The 15,785-nt window shown below is 40.8% G+C and overlaps 1 protein-coding gene across 4 annotated transcripts in view; it reads right to left on the bottom strand.

Moving 5' to 3' along the window:
• CRYZ (crystallin zeta) overlaps positions 1-15,748 on the bottom strand; it is a 28,631-nt gene extending 12,883 nt beyond the window's left edge. Inside the window, exons 1-5 of one of the 4 annotated variants that reach the window (XM_010803365.4) lie at positions 15,685-15,748; positions 15,006-15,149; positions 10,449-10,572; positions 8,703-8,855; positions 4,965-5,128 (exon numbers count right to left, since the gene is read on the bottom strand). In XM_010803365.4, the coding sequence (XP_010801667.1) occupies positions 4,965-5,128; positions 8,703-8,855; positions 10,449-10,559 (428 nt within the window). In that variant the 5' untranslated portion in view covers positions 10,560-10,572; positions 15,006-15,149; positions 15,685-15,748. 4 annotated transcript variants of the gene reach the window in all.
• Positions 15,749-15,785: the final 37 nt, after the last annotated feature.

Genomic DNA, 15,785 nt, shown 5'->3' with positions numbered 1-15,785 from the left:
GGATATTTCTGTGTAGGTGCTATTTTGGATGAGATTAATGTTTAAGTCAGGAGACTTTGAATAAAGCAGATTATCTTCCATAGTGTGGGTTGGCCTGGCCACTTGAAGGTCTTAACAAAACAAAGACAGACTTCTCCTAGAGCAAGAAGAAATTCTGACAGAAGACTGTCTCTAGACTTGAACAGCTACTCTTCTCAGGCTCTCCAGCCTGCTGGTCTTTCTACTGATTTTAGACTCAGCAGGACTCCATCCATCAATATACACATTCTGTTGGTTCTGCTTCTCTGGAGAACACTAATAGTCCTCCGCCCCTGGGGCCTGTAGCAGGGCTGGAGCATGTGGCCTGGCTTTCGGTGCTGCTGTGTTACCCCCTCCTAGGACCTGGCTCATAGGTTTCCTTGTTGTTCAGTCTCTAAGTCATGTCCAACTCTTTGTGACCCTATTGTCTGCGATGTGCCAGGCTTCCCTGTCCTTCACTATCTCCTGGAGTTTGCTCACACTCACATCCATTGAGTCAGTGATGATATCCAACTATCTCGTCCTCTGTTATCCCCTTCTCCTCCTGTCCTCAATCTTTCTCAGCATCAGGGTCTTTTCCAATGAGTTAGCTCTTTGCATGAGGTGGCCAAAGTACTGGAGCTTCCGATAGGTTTCTTCTTCCACCCTAAATCCAGCCCCAACCTGAGAGATTTCAGCATTTATGGGAAGAAAACTCACAATTCCTGAATTCTCCTCTATTTCTACCACTCTTCCCACACCTAGTAGTTATCCCTAACCATTCTACCTGAGGAATATCAGAAACTAATAACCAGTATTGATCTCCTGTTCCGATTCGGTAACCCCATATTCCCTCAAAACCTTTTCTTTGGCTTCACAGAGCTTGCTGTCTGCTCCTTTTCTGCCCTCTTGCTGCTCCTGCCGCACTCCCATCAGCCTGGATGCCACGGGACATTACCCCAACTTCTTTCTTTCTCTCCAGTGTTCCCATTTCCTTTGTACTCTTCAATTTGCCACTAATATTCCAGCCCTGGATTAATACTATGGGCTACTTTCCCTGGATAATGTATCCAAATGGCTAAATACCCTAAGAAAAAAAATCACATGACTATGCATTTTGGTACCACTACAGTTCTGATTCTCAAAAGGTCACTTTGCTTCCTATTTAGTTATGAAAATGAAGCAATCACATATGAGTTCCTTCAATGCCTCACCTCCCTGCCCACAAACTTTCCATTAAGTATACCAACGCTGAAAGGTTGCTATTGAACCACAAAAGACGCTGGGATTCTTGGGAATTCAATCTGGGGCTAGAGGCGAGACTTGATTGCTCAGAACTTTTGTGTAATAAAGTTTTATTAAAGTATAAAAGAGATGGAGAAAGCTTCTGACACAGACATTAGAAGGGGGCAGAAAGAGTGCCCCCTCGCTAGTGTTAGCAATGGAATTATATACTTTTTAATTAGTTATTACAATGAATCAAAAGAATGTCTGGAGGTTGTAAAGATCTTACTAGACCCACTCCCTTAATTTACATTTTAAGATAACAGGATTAGCCAGAAGGTTTTTTCCAGAAACTGTCCTCAAGCAGGACACACTGTTGTTATATAACCCTTAGTACAGAGTTTAAACTGAGTTGTTGTGTAATCATCAGTTCAAAGCTTAAAGATAAACATGACTTATGTGACTAAGACCAAGGAATGTAGAGGGAAAAAAAATTTGTCCTTTCCTCCTCCTTGAGAATTCCAGACCCCTCTCTCCTTGGAGACCCCGGGACTTCTTATCAACCGGCCCTAGGAATTGACTCTCTCACTGCCTCTTCCAGGTTCAACAGGTGAGTTCTCCTTTTGATCAGAAGCCAATCTCTCTACCTCTGTGCTAAGTTCAATCCTTGCCCAGCATAGGATCTTGTTACATCTGCTATTTTGCCCTCTTCTCCAAGCCTCCCATCTGTCTATTTCTGCTACATCCTTTCTTAGCTATAAAAATAACCAAGTCCTGTCCATCTTAAAAAAAAAAAAAACCCTTTGTTCCCACACTTTCTTCAAGTAGTTTTCCTATCTCTTTCTGCCTGTCTCTCTGCTTTTTAAGAGTAGTCTCTATTCAAGAATCGATTTCCTTTTCCTTTCTCAACCCATTCATTCAAGCTTTGCTCCATCACTGTACTGAAAATGATCTGACAAAAGCCACCACTGATCTCCTATCACTAAGCCTGGCTGTTATTTTATCCTCAAACAGTCCTCACTGCTGCACTGACAGCTAGTTTCCCTCCTTGGTAGCAACATCAACTACCACCCCTAACAACATCCACACTAACTGAGCACTTGTTCTGTACTATTCGCGTACTAACAGCTTTATATATGCAGGTCAGGAAGCAACAGTTAGAACTAGACGTGGAACAACAGACTGGTTCGTCAAGGCTGTATACTGTCACCCTGCTTATTTAACTTCTATGGAGAGTACATCATGATAAACACTGGGCTGGAGGAAGCACAAGATGGAATCAAGATTGCTGGGAGAAATATCAGTAATCTCAGATATGCAGATGACACCACACTTATGGCAGAAAGTGAAGAGGAACTAAAAAGCCTCTTGATGAAAGTGAAAGAGCAGAGTGAAAAAGTTGGCTTAAAGCTCAACATTCAGAAAACTAAGATCATGGCATCCGGTCCCATCACTTCATGGGAAATAGATGGGGAAACAGTGGAAACAGTGTCAGACTATTTTTTTGGGCACCAAAAATCACTGCAGATGGTGATTGCAGCCATGAAATTAAAAGATGCTTACTCCTTGGAAGGAAAGCTATGACCAACCTGGATAGCATATTCAAAAGCAGAGACATTACTTTGCCAACAAAGGTCCATCTAGTCAAGGCTATAGTTTTTCCAGTGGTCATGTATGAATGTGAGAGTTGGACTGTGAAGAAAGCTGAGCGCCAAAGAATTGATGCTTTTGAACTGTGGTGTTGGAGAAGACTCTTGAGAGTCCCTTGGACTGCGAGGAGATCCAACCAGTCTATCCTAAAGTAGATCAGTCCTGGGTGTTCATTGGAAGGAATGACGCTAAAAGCTGAAACTCCAAAACTTTGGCCACCTCACATGAACAGTTGACTCATTGGAAAAGACCCTAATGCTGGGAAAGATTGGGGGCAGGAGGAGAAGGGGACGACAGAGGATGAGATGGCTGGATGGCATCACCAATTTGATGGACATGGGTTTGGGTAGACTCTCAGAGTTGGTGATGGACAGGGAGGCCTGGCGTGCTGCGATTCATGGGGTCACAAAGGCTCAGACACGACTGAATGACTGAACTGAACAGCTTTATAAGCATTACCTCATCTAATTCCACCACACCCCAAGGTGCTTGCTATTATTATCTGTATTTTTCAAGTCAATAAACTACAGTTGAGACAGGAAAGCAACTTGACTAGTAGTAGGTGGAGACAGTACTAAAACTGAGGCCTTCCTGGCTTCCACACCTACAAGCTTAACGGATGTTTAACAGACTCAGTGACCTCTAGACTCTCTTGGCCTTGGGTTACACGCCCTTTGCCTCTCTCAGGACTGTCCCCTACCTCTGATCACATTCTAAATGTTAATGCTCAGTACAGTTTCAGTCTCTCTCCACTGTTGTTCTCACTCCCTGAGGAATTTCATTTCGTCAGCTCTTACCACATGCTGACAGCCCCAAATTTAAAGCTCCAGCCTTTGAGTTTCAGACTCTTTCATCTGACAGGCTGCTGGACTTCTCCATGATGATGTCTGTCTCAGTTTTATGTCCAAAACTGAACTCAGTTTCCTTTTGAAACTTTTCCCTCCTTCTCTTTGTCAAGTCAAACATTACCCGTTATAAAGCTGTAAGTATTCTTAAGCTCTTTCGCGCCCTCATTTTCCACATGCAAATAGTTACCAAATATTTCTGATTTTACTCCCTAAATAGTTATCCTTTCCTCTCCACCTCTACCATGAGCCTTGCTCTGGCCCTTAAGTATTAATAATGTTCAGAGGGTACTTCTGTAAGCTTCTCGCATGTCTTTCTCCACTCCTGTCATAAAATCCATCCTTCCCATAGCAGATGGGTGATCCTAATAAAACACAGATATGACAATATCATTCTCCCAAATAAAACACTACATGACCCCTAAGTCCTTACAGAACAATATGTGAGCACTATAATCTAGCTTTTTACAATCTGAGGTGCACCTATTTGATAATGACAGCTAACATTTACTGAGAGATTACTATGTTCCAACTTTATTCTTCGCCACTTTTTGCCTTGAAATCTTCTAACAAAAGCAAACTGCTATAGCTCTTCTCCCCAGATACCCCAATGTTTGCTCCCCACACCAGCTCTTCCCATTCTCTAGAATACCCTCCCTATTCCCAGCTACCCTTCCCCAGGATAACGCTCTCTGATGCTTTTCAAATACCTAGGGAATTTGATTAAGATATAGATCCTCAGGTATCAGCCATGGAAACTGACCAGGGGGACTAGGGTAGAGCCACTGTACTTTAAAGTTGCAGCAAGTAGTTTCTGGAGCTGGATAACGAGGTTTTTGAACCATGGCTTTAAAATAATCCAAGACTTATGCCTTGCCAGGAAGCCTGACCTCATTGCCACAGGCATGTCCCTTGTGATCCCGTAAATCCCTATGCACATCTCTACCACTGTCCTTTCCACATTATACATCAGTATTATTACTCTTATGTCTCTCTCTCTTACTAGACTATGAGCATCTTGAAGACAAAGATGGGGTTTTGCAGTTCTTGTCTTTTTCTTCAGTGATTAGAACAATCTACCAAATTAGCAGAGTTTCTGCTCCATAAACCTTAACAGTAACTTAATGGGAAACAAAAATGACCAATGGGTAGACGGGTGGTAGGAAGCATAAATTATATATTACCTTCCTCCAATTAATATCGCCCTCCTCTGGTGCTGGTTATAAAGCTGACAGAGTGTGTTATTACCTGTGGAGCAGAGCTCGATAAGCAGTAAAGTATGGGATGCCGATGGCAGCTCCTTGTTTAAAGTCCAGCTTTTCTGGCAGTGTGTAAACAGTGTGATCGGCTGCCAGAGCATACTCAGCATAGCCCCCAGAGATGGTCCTGGTAGTGAAAACTCTGTCACCTTTCTGCGGAAAGCAATAAATTAATAAATGCTTCAGGGATTAAAAAGGTTGTCAACATGGGTGCAACCCTTTAGAATGCAACACTTATAACAAGAAATAAAATGAGTATTTATATATTGTTGTCTACATCCTAAGGTCTCATAAAAACAACTTCAAAATATGGAACATTTTTCAATGTTTTATTATGGAAACTAGGAAGAAGAAAAATCAAGGGAAATAGGAAAAATAAGAAAAGAGAGAATGTCCAGAATGGTCTAAAGATTATGATGATAACTTACCTTTATTGACAGCTTGCTGTGCAAGGCACAGCATTAAGTGTCTAATGAGTGTTCTCTAATTTGATCTTCACAACAGTCTATGAGGAAAACTTTCATTGCCTCCCTTTAGATAATCCCACTTCAAAGATGAGGAAATGGAGGCATAAATAAGTTCAGTAATTTGCTCAGATCAAGCAGTTAATAAATGGTAGTTAACATACATGTTTTTTATACAAAACACTGGGGAGAAGAAACAAATACAATGTAAGGTTTCTTCCAAACTGTTCCAAATCCTTTCTGTAGGTTTGTTCCCGCATTCCCCTCATTTTTTATGCATGGACCAAAAGGCAGGCAACTCTGCCTGGATCCCAACAACAAAGATGAGCCAGGAAAAGTGTCTTGACCTATTGCAGCACCAGAAACATATAACAAACTCTCCATAAATGCCTGCTGGGTCCTCACTACTGGAAGGCAGATGTGTAACTGAGGGTGAGGACAGGCACCATGCAAGCACTACAAGCTGGCTCCATGTGGCCTGTACACCAAGGAAATTAGACTGCTCAGTACAAGCACCTTTTCTAAATCTTGTTTCTTCAATTAAAGAAAAACAAGTAAATAGTCCTTGGAATAAGCAAAACATTAAAGCAATAACTCTCAATACACTTAAATTTGCCCTATAATACAACACTATAGGGTGAGATAGAGACAGAAAAGGTTCCAAGGGCACCCAGGAGTCAAAGACAAGTATCACTGCTTAACAGTGTTGCCTGCAAATGGTCAAGTATGACTAACATCAGATTAATCCTGTTTTTACAGCTTAAAAACACACTGCATTGATTTGAATATAATCCCAACCTGTTTAAGAATTCACTATGAAAAGCAGTACTTTTAGTTCTGTGATGGATATTAATAGCAAGACATTCTCCCTAATCTCAAGCTTCTTAAACTCCAGGAAGAGGGAAGAAAAGGAGAGAGAGAATTTTAAAGCAAGGCAAATCTGATGAGCCATCAAAGATTTGTACGAGAAAAAGAAAGAAACCTTTATGCAGGTCAGGAACCAACGGTTAGAACTGGACATGGAACAACAGACTGCTTCCAAATAGGAAAAGGAGTATGTCAAGGCTGTATATTGTCACCCTGCTTATTTAACTTCTATGCAGAGTACATCATGAGAAACGCTGGGCTGGAAGAAGCACAAGCTGGAATCAAGACTGCCAGGAGAAATATCAATCACCTCAGATATGCAGATGACACCACCCTTATGGCAGAAAGTGAAGAGTAAAAGTGAAAGTGGAGAGTGGAAAAGTTGGCTTAAAGCTCAACATTCAGAAAACTAAGATCATGGCATCTGGTCCCATTGCTTCATGGGAAATAGATGGGGAAACAGTGGAAACAGTGTCGGACTTTATTTTGGGGGGCTCCAAAATCACTGCAGATGGGGACTGCAGCCATGAAATTAAAAGACGCTTGCTCCTTGAAGGAAAAGTTATAACCAACCTAGATAGCATACTGAAAAGCAGATACATTACTTTGCCAACAAAAGTCCATCTAGTCAAGGCTATGGTTTTTCCAGTGGTCATGTATGGATGTGAGAGTTGGACTGTGAAGAAAGCTGAGCGCCAAAGAATTGATGCTTTTGAACTGTGGTGTTGGAGAACTCTTGAGTCCCTTGGACCGCAAGGAGATCCAACCAGTCCATTCTAAAGGAGATCAGCCCTGGGTGTTCTTTGGAAGGAATGATGCTAAAGCTGAAACTCCAGTACTTTGGCCACCTCCTGTGAAGAGCTGACTCATTGGAAAAGACTCTGATGCTGGGAGGGATTGGGGGCAGGAGGAGAAGGGGACGACAAAGGATGAGATGGCTGGATGGCATCACAGACTCGATGGACGTGAGTTTGAGTGAATTCCAGGAGTTGGTGATGGACAGGGAGGCCTGGCGTGCTGTGATTCATGGGGTTGCAAAGAGTCGGACACGACTGAGTGACTGAAATGAACTGAAAAGGTTCCTAGAGTTTGCTGATGTGGGCCCTGCAACACAACTTTCTGTGATGATATAAATGCTCTCCATCTGCACTGTCCAACAGTGGCCACTGGACACTTGGCTCTATTAAGCAGCTGAAGAATAGAATTTTTAATTTTAATTGAATTTGAATTTCAAACAGCCACATATGGCTAGTGGCCACCGTATTTGGAAAGAATAGGTCCAGCTTCTAAGCTAAAGATATCACACTTGATAATGGAAACTGAGGGAGCATATGAGCCCATCATGAAGAAGGAAGAGAATACAAAAGGCCGAGTCTACGTAGGATCAGTGGGCACTGGGCAACACCAAGAAGTGAGGAACATCCAGAGAAAAAGAAGATTGAAAAAGGATGCTCAGAGAGGAATGGGAGGTGGGGGTAGGGAGGAGACCTGGAGAATATAATGTCACAGAAGCTGAAGAAGAAGGTTTTTTTTTTGTAAGAAAAAGTAAGTGGCTGAGAGTGTCAAATGTCCCAGAGAAGTCAAGACAGATAATAACATAAAAGGACCCATTAGCTTCAGCAATATAGAGGCCATTAGTGACATTAGTAAACATCGTCTCAGTGGAGCGGTGGGGGCAGGAGCAGGACTGCTGAGGCAGCGGAGTAGAAAGCAAAAGGAATTTTCCTGGCTTCCTGGGCCAGACCCTGTTCATCTTCGCTCAGTTCAATTTTGGTAAATGTGCTGCCACAGTTGAGCAGGTCAAGGAATGATGAGGACAGATGCTAGAACATGAATATGCTATCTAGGTTTTTTATATCTTTTTGTACATAAATAACAAAAGCTCTGATCATAAATCATAATATCTACATTGACTCAGCCACCTTGGTCTGAATCATAGCTCTAAAAATGTATAGTTGACCTTGCATTTGTTCATCTTTTACTTATTATTCAAAAGAATTAGCCTTCCCTTTATTTTGTAGAACTAAATTTTATAGAAGGAAAAAAAAAGAAAAAACTTTGTTGGCTGAGTATTATCAGGAGTTAGGAAACAGTATAATTTCCTTGCTTATTATATTCTTTCCTTAAGTATTTCTATTAAATCAAAGGATCACAGTTCAATTCTATGGGGATGTGGAGACACAGCAATTACCCAACACTTATTTCCAACAATGCAAACAAGCAAGGTCCCTGGATAAAAGGTAATTTCTTTTTTGACTAGAGGAGTCCCCCAAGTGGTAGAAATTGTGTAATAGAGCCTTTTAAAGACTTAAATACAGACACATTTTAAAGCTATGTCAAAATGTTAAAAAATATACATATTAAGCTAAAATAGAAATAATTTAAAATGTTAATACCTTGAAAGCAGATACACTCTCTCCAACAGCTTCTATTATCCCAGCCACATCGAAGCCAGGAGTATAAGGTAGAAGTGGTTTTATATTGTGAGTGCCAGAGCGAATGTATGTGTCCACTGGGTTTACACCACACGCTTGGACTTTGATGAGAACCTGCAATGACAATGTACTTCAGTTCATACAGAGCAGTTAGGCATTCATTCAGCATTTTCATAGGACTGGAGTGGAGTGATCATGGGAGCTACAATAATAGAGGAGAACCCTGCCTTCAATGAGCTCACATTCCAGTTTTAGAAATCACCATATAAATAAAAAGGTAAGACAGAATGGTCTACATGCTATACTAAAAACATCTGGGGAAAATAGTGGTGGAGATATCTGAGGGGATGTGTGCAGAGACTCTATCAAACCTATTTTCTCCTCCTGGACAGCAAGGTAGGAAGAATATTCCTTCCTGGTTTCTTCAGAGTTATAAGCAGTCAAATGGAATGTAAACATAAGTGACGAAAGCTACTTTCGGGACTGACCCACAGAGTCCTTCCTAGGCAATGTACATAGTGTTTCCACCCTTTCTTAGTGACCTCAGAAGACAGGTGTTGAAGGTGGCAGAGCCACACAAGGGAAGAAGCACAGGTCCCTAATCACTTTGGAAAGAACTCGATCCACTGACATTTTAGAATTGTGGAATTTAGTGAATGAGAACCACTGAGATTTTTTTTTTTTAAACTTGTTATTTTATATTGGGGTATAGTCAATTAACAATGTTGTGATAGTTTCAGGTGAACAGCAAAGGGATTCAGTCATACGTATACACGTATCCATTCTTCCCTCAACTCCCCTCCCATCCAGGCTGCCAACCATTGAAATTTTGAGGCTACATCTATTATAGAAGCTCATCTGACCTTAATACAGAATGATTACTTCTGCTATCAAAGTAAGGAGAGGCCTTATGAAGGAAGTGGTATTTGATCTAGATCTTAAAGTATTAGTAGATATCTTTCAGAATGGAAGAAGTATATTTCAGGTTAAAGGAACAGTATGTGCAAAGACAGAAGGAATGAAAGGACCTCTTGGGGAAACCAGACAAAGCTTGTATTGTCACAGCAGTCTACTGAGAAGAAATGATAAGAAATAAATCTTTGCCAAATCATAACCAAACTGTAAAAACTCTCATAAGGCTTGCTAAGGAAGTTAGACATGGGAGTGATGGTAGGTGCAGTAATAAAAATATACAATTTTTATTGAAAAAGTATATTGTTAAAGTCACTGGAAATTATTAAAATCTATATTTAAAATCTCTTGTATGTGAAAAAGCATGTATGCAGAAGAAAATTATTCTCCCCATGCATAAAACAAAGATCATGAAAGACTGTAATTGAATAATCATGACTCCATTCAGAAAAATCCAATTACTTCACTACACAGATGATTTTCAACTTCATTCTTTTTATACATTTACTTCACTAGTTAGAATTATATGTTCTCTTTGTCGGAGCTTAAGGTGTAAACAGAAGTGAAGGTAGCTCAGCCGTATCTGACTCTTTGTGACCTTGTGGACTGTAGCCCACCAGACTCCTCTGTTCATGGGATTATCCAGGTAAGAATACTGGAGTGTTTTGCCATTCCCTTTTCCAGGGTCCGTCTTAAAGCAATGTCTTTATAAATCATTCTTTCGAACAATAACTTCATGTGCTAGAGACATACACTCAGTATAATTATTGCCTGTTTATAAGTAATGATTTCCACCTGATGGTCTTTCGGAATTGGTACAGCAACATCCGACTGGAGTTTCAGCACTTCTGGTCCACCAAATTCAAAAACTCTAATAGCTCTCATCAACTTCTGTCCAGTTGCCATGGTGATCTAGATACTAAGAAAAAAAAAACAACATATTGTCATATTGTATCTAGGCTATCACTGTGTTTTCCCCCCTGGAGGGGGAAGATCAAACAATTTTTCAAACAACAATTTAAATCATGAGCTTACCACTGATCTCATTTCATGTTTAAGGACCTTTCATCTTACAAATCCTTCAGCTACAAAGCAAAATGCTTCATATTATTTCCTGTAGGGATTCAGTGCTTTCAACAAGGGAATCAAACATACAAACAAAAACATCTGGATAGACGATGCATGATACAATTATCTTAGGTTTCGTTTTGTGTAAGCTTGGGCTATAACATCTTGGAAATTCTAGGAGCTAATGTAAGTTTTCTTAACATTAGATAAACAGATCTTCTTTTGTTAGATGATATTTCAGATATAGAGAGAAATGTAAAACATACAATAAACATTTACCTGCTACCCAGCTTTAACAAACCTTACCACTGTAAAAACCTAAAACGTTGTATTATAGATATAACTGAAGCCGCCTCTAACCGTCCCCAAACCCATTTCTGTTCCACAATTCTAGGAGGTAACTATTCCCATAAACTCAGAGCTCATACTTCTCAGGCAGGATGTAATTCCACTGCAACATGTATTTGCACTGTTAAACAGTATGTGTTATTGTTATTATTTTGCATGTTTTCAAACTTTATAAATAAAGTTTATAATCATAGTGGATCATATTGTACTGAATTCTGAAACTTGCTTTTTCCTCTCGGTATTAAGTTTTTGAGATTTATCCATGCTGAAACATTTAGTTTTATGAAGTTCATTCATTTTAACAAAGAAGAATAAACAGCTAAAAACTGCTTTGAGTGTAATCCTCTGTAAATCATAAATGTAATTTATAGTTACCCTTTCTCTTCTACCACTGTAAATACTGAAATGAAAACTCGAAGTTAAAATAAGCTTAGAAAGGTAAAGAACATATATATAGACAGAGAATTGGGTAACTGGAAATCTTACATCTATAGAGATGTAATGAAAGGGCTTTGTCTGACCTCCATAATTTTGCTTGTCTGCTATGACAATTTCTCGAAATTAACCACACCAAATATTGCTAAACTTGCCACCACCAGGAACATCTTTGATAACTTCTGGAGTAATCATATTCACCAACCACGAGCAGCTGAAACATCAAAAAGAGCTGCAGAAACTAAGAGTTGAGATGAAAGAATTCAGACTTCACTGTACTGAAGCCCAACACAGGACTCCTTGGAACAAGCTCATGCTAACTATAAAATGCCCTTCCATGTGTGGGGGGAATCAAAGCACTTTAATGGTGTTATTAATGGAAAGTTCTTGATATAATTAACCAAAAGTTGTGCCATTTTAAAACTCTTTATTCAAAATGATTTAATACAGTACCTAGTATAGAAGAGAAAATAAACTCTCCATTGCTAAAAGGCTGTTTAGCAATGAAATAGCCTAAAGGGCAGTATTCTTACTAAAAAAGGGGGTGGGGTCAGGAGCAGGTGTAAGCCTCACCCACTGCACAGCAGCTGACCAGTCCTAGGGTAAGAAGCCCGTGCAGGAACTAGGACAGCGGAACAGGCAGCTCATGCTGAACCTACCCCGCAGTTTCACTCCTGCCTTTCTGTTTGGATCTTCACTCAAGCTGAGTATTTCTTAAGACTTGAAAGCGAAAATATATATAAAGAAAATAAAACAGAAAAAGAAAAGGGTGTACAGACCAGAGTTTTCTACTCTGAAAATAAGAACATAGCTCTTTTTTTCTCCTTTTCGTCCTCAGCATGGTGTTGTGAAAAGAGTGCGGGCTTTGGAATCTGACAGCTCTCAGTATGAATCCCAGATCTATCATTTACTAGCCATGTGGCCTTGGGCAAGGCAGTCACTTTTTTTGAGCTTCTTCATCTGAAAACTGAGTTCTGCTCAGGGTTACCATGCAAGAGCCAGGGTAGGTATGAAGCACAGAACCCAGCAAATATTTACTTCTATACATAGTGATATCATGATTCCTTTCCCCCTCAGCTTCTCCTTTCCAATTTCGTATTCATTAAGATATTTTTGGTTCTATAATCCTATAGTCATCTTTGATTTAACAATATTTATGGGACTATTGTAAAATCAAGTCCTTAACCTCAAAAAGTTCACAGTCCAGAGAACTATTCAAACAAAGCACTAATACCAAACATTGGTTGTTATTCATTCAACATGCATTTTTGAACATTAACTATAAGGGAGGCACTGTGCCACACACAGAGAGCACAGAGGGCAAGGATAACAAGCCCCAGACTCCCCACTCTGCCCTCATCTCCCTTCAATGCCTGTGCGCATGCATCACACACACACACACACACCATGTTAAGAGGTATAGCTCTCTTTCCACTTTCAATATCTACTTACTTCCTCCCTATTTCTTTCTTTCAAGCTCTCACATCTATCTTCTCACCAATGGACATCACTAGTACCCTCAAAGAACTGCAGCAATAATAAAAGCAAAATTACCCTGAAATAGGATCTGTCAAAAATATCTAGCACATACATTTTTTTCCTGGCATCTGGACATTTGCTAAGTTGGAAGAAAAGAACAAAGGAAGAGACTCACCCTTAATCCTGGATTTCGAAGACCCCACCTCCAGCCCGGTCTTGCTCAGTACTACCCCTTAACCTGTGGAGCTCATAAGGAAACAGGGCATGGCCTTGACAGCTCTAACTTCTACTCTGCTTCTGGTGGTCTTATTTCCTGCTGAGCCCTTGCCACTGTAATTGCTCAGGCTCCCATCTGCATTCATTGCCTTTGAACCCCCTCGACTACCTACAGGATCATTCGCTTCATAATATAGGTGCTAAGCTAAAAAACTGTTAAAATACTAATTATTATTCTTAAACCCTTGCAATACCTGATTTCTTCTAAACAGCATATCTTTCACATCCATTAACAGAATTTTCACAGAAGCAAGCTACTAAAACCACCATTTAATTGTATGCAGAACTGGAAATAAAATCACCATCCTTCTTACAGATGAGGAAACATCTAAGGGGTTGAGATTCACCAGGGTCACACTTGAAGCCGAGCTGAAACCCAACACCTTAAATGTTATTGGGCATTTTTTCCCCCTAACTGTAAAATCCTTTTCATCTCACCCTTTGAAATATTGGCAGAGAGGACCTTTAATTTCTTAGAGATAGAATTTATAATGATGACAGTGAGACAGACTGAGGTAGAGATATGAAATTCAGCTAACTTGGAGGTAGCATTACATATTTTATGATTAAGACACCTGCTTTGAGTCTGAAATTTTTCAAATGCCCATAAGTTAAGGGATCTACTAGAGATACACAGAATGTGATTCTTTCAGGAAAACTATAATAATAATAATAATAAATAATAATAAGTTTCCTATCTATAAAATGGGGCCAATGCTCCGTTGTGAAGATGAACTGCAGCATCACATGGGGAGTGCTTCAGAGCACGCCTGACAGGCTGTAAACTCTATTATTCACAGTAAATCACTTAGTCAGCATCGGGCTCATCACACTGCTTGTGTTTTTTAATTAAAATGTACTTTAGCAGGTTTTTCTGCTATATTTATCAAATATAAACTTTCAATCAGAGCACCTTGGTTTATTGTTCAGTTTTACTTATTAACCTATGAAATGTTGCCAACCATATTTTGCAAATAGAGGAAATACAGAATTTAAAATTCTTCCTTCAACACTGATCTTTTTCAAGCTATGCTTGAATCCATTGGGTTTAAATGAAAATTAAAGGGATAGGGAAAAAGTTGGAAATATATTCTCACATAGAATGAACAGATCGATTCACAAAGACAAAGCAAAGATATATTATTTTTTTAAAAATTCGTACTTTTCAAGAATTTCTAACAAGGAAAAAAAAAACTTGGAAAGAGAATCAAACATTATAAATGTGCTACGGTTGATCAAGAATGACTCATAATATCATTTATTCTTAAGCCAGAAAAAAATTTTTTTAATTAAAAGCAGCCAAAGAAAAGTCTCTTCTTAGCTGAATGACCTTGTCAGGATACTACTTCATGGGCCTGGCTCTTAGTACCCACTTCTGATTAGGAGGGAAGGAGGAGTTGATCAGATAGTTATTCTAACCCCCTGCAGGTGTCTGGGAAGAAAAGATTGGGTGGAACTACTGGTCAGGCTCTTCCTGCCCTGGGGCAGCAGAGCTCCGTGGGATTTACTACTGCTGACCAGACACTCACAGAGTGTCCCAAAGGTTTCAGTGGGAATCACACAGCCATTTTCCACTAATGCTGTGCTATGCTCAGTCCTGTCCGACTCTTGGGGACGCCATGGGCTGTAGCCCACCAGGCTACTCTGTCCATGGAATTTTCCAGGCAAGAATACTGGAGTCGGTTGCTATTATTTCCTCCTGTATGGGAATCTTCCCAAGTGAGGAATCAAAACTGCCTCTCTTACCTGTCCTATGTTGGCAGGCGGATTCTTTAGCACTGTGCCACGTGGGAAGCCATTTCCACTAGTTGCTGACAATCAGTCCAAACTTTAGCCCTTCAGTGGTTGAATCATTAATACACCTTCCTCGGTCACTGAGATAAGTCTCCTCTAGAAACGTGTAAATACCCAACGACGTGCTAACAGGGAATTTTGTTTTTTGAAGAGTCTTCTAGATGAGGGTCATGGCGGGGTAGAAGGGGTCTACACAATTCTCTCCAAGATGTCATCAAAGCAGGAGGAAAGACCGGAGAGAAGGAGCCCTAGGAAACACGAACCCGAGTGGCCGCGGGTCACAGCAGCCGCGAGAGGCCGCAGGAATCCAGAGCCCAGGCCAAGGGGAAAACTAGTGGGGGGCAGGCAGGCAGAGGCTGCGGGGTGGGCGCCCCGCTGTGGGACCCGAAACGCGGACCCTGCCAGTAAGCAAAACCGGGCTCTCAGGACCAGTAAGTCAAACTTCCCTGGTGACCAACGGGTGATCAACTAGCAGCCCCCGGTGCGGAGTAACTTTGGCCACAAACTCATCTCCGTCCTCCGGGAGGACGGGGCGCAGGAAAGGAACGCAGCCAAAATCCAACTCGGTTCCTTTTGGACGAGCGCTGGGGAAATCCTAATCCTGAACTGAGGGACTTTTAAAACCACTTACCCGGTTCTAGAGTGGAAAATCAAAATTTGCGAGCGTCCCCCGAGATTGCACGGGAAAAGCGGGCGGGCCCGACCGGCCCCGGCCGACCACAGCAGTTTCAG

This window comes from Bos taurus, chromosome 3 (genome assembly GCF_002263795.3).
Source record: "Bos taurus isolate L1 Dominette 01449 registration number 42190680 breed Hereford chromosome 3, ARS-UCD2.0, whole genome shotgun sequence".
Lineage (NCBI taxonomy): Eukaryota > Metazoa > Chordata > Mammalia > Artiodactyla > Bovidae > Bos > Bos taurus.
Note: the sequence above shows the minus strand (reverse complement) of the source record. Positions and strands in the feature narration are given on the sequence as shown.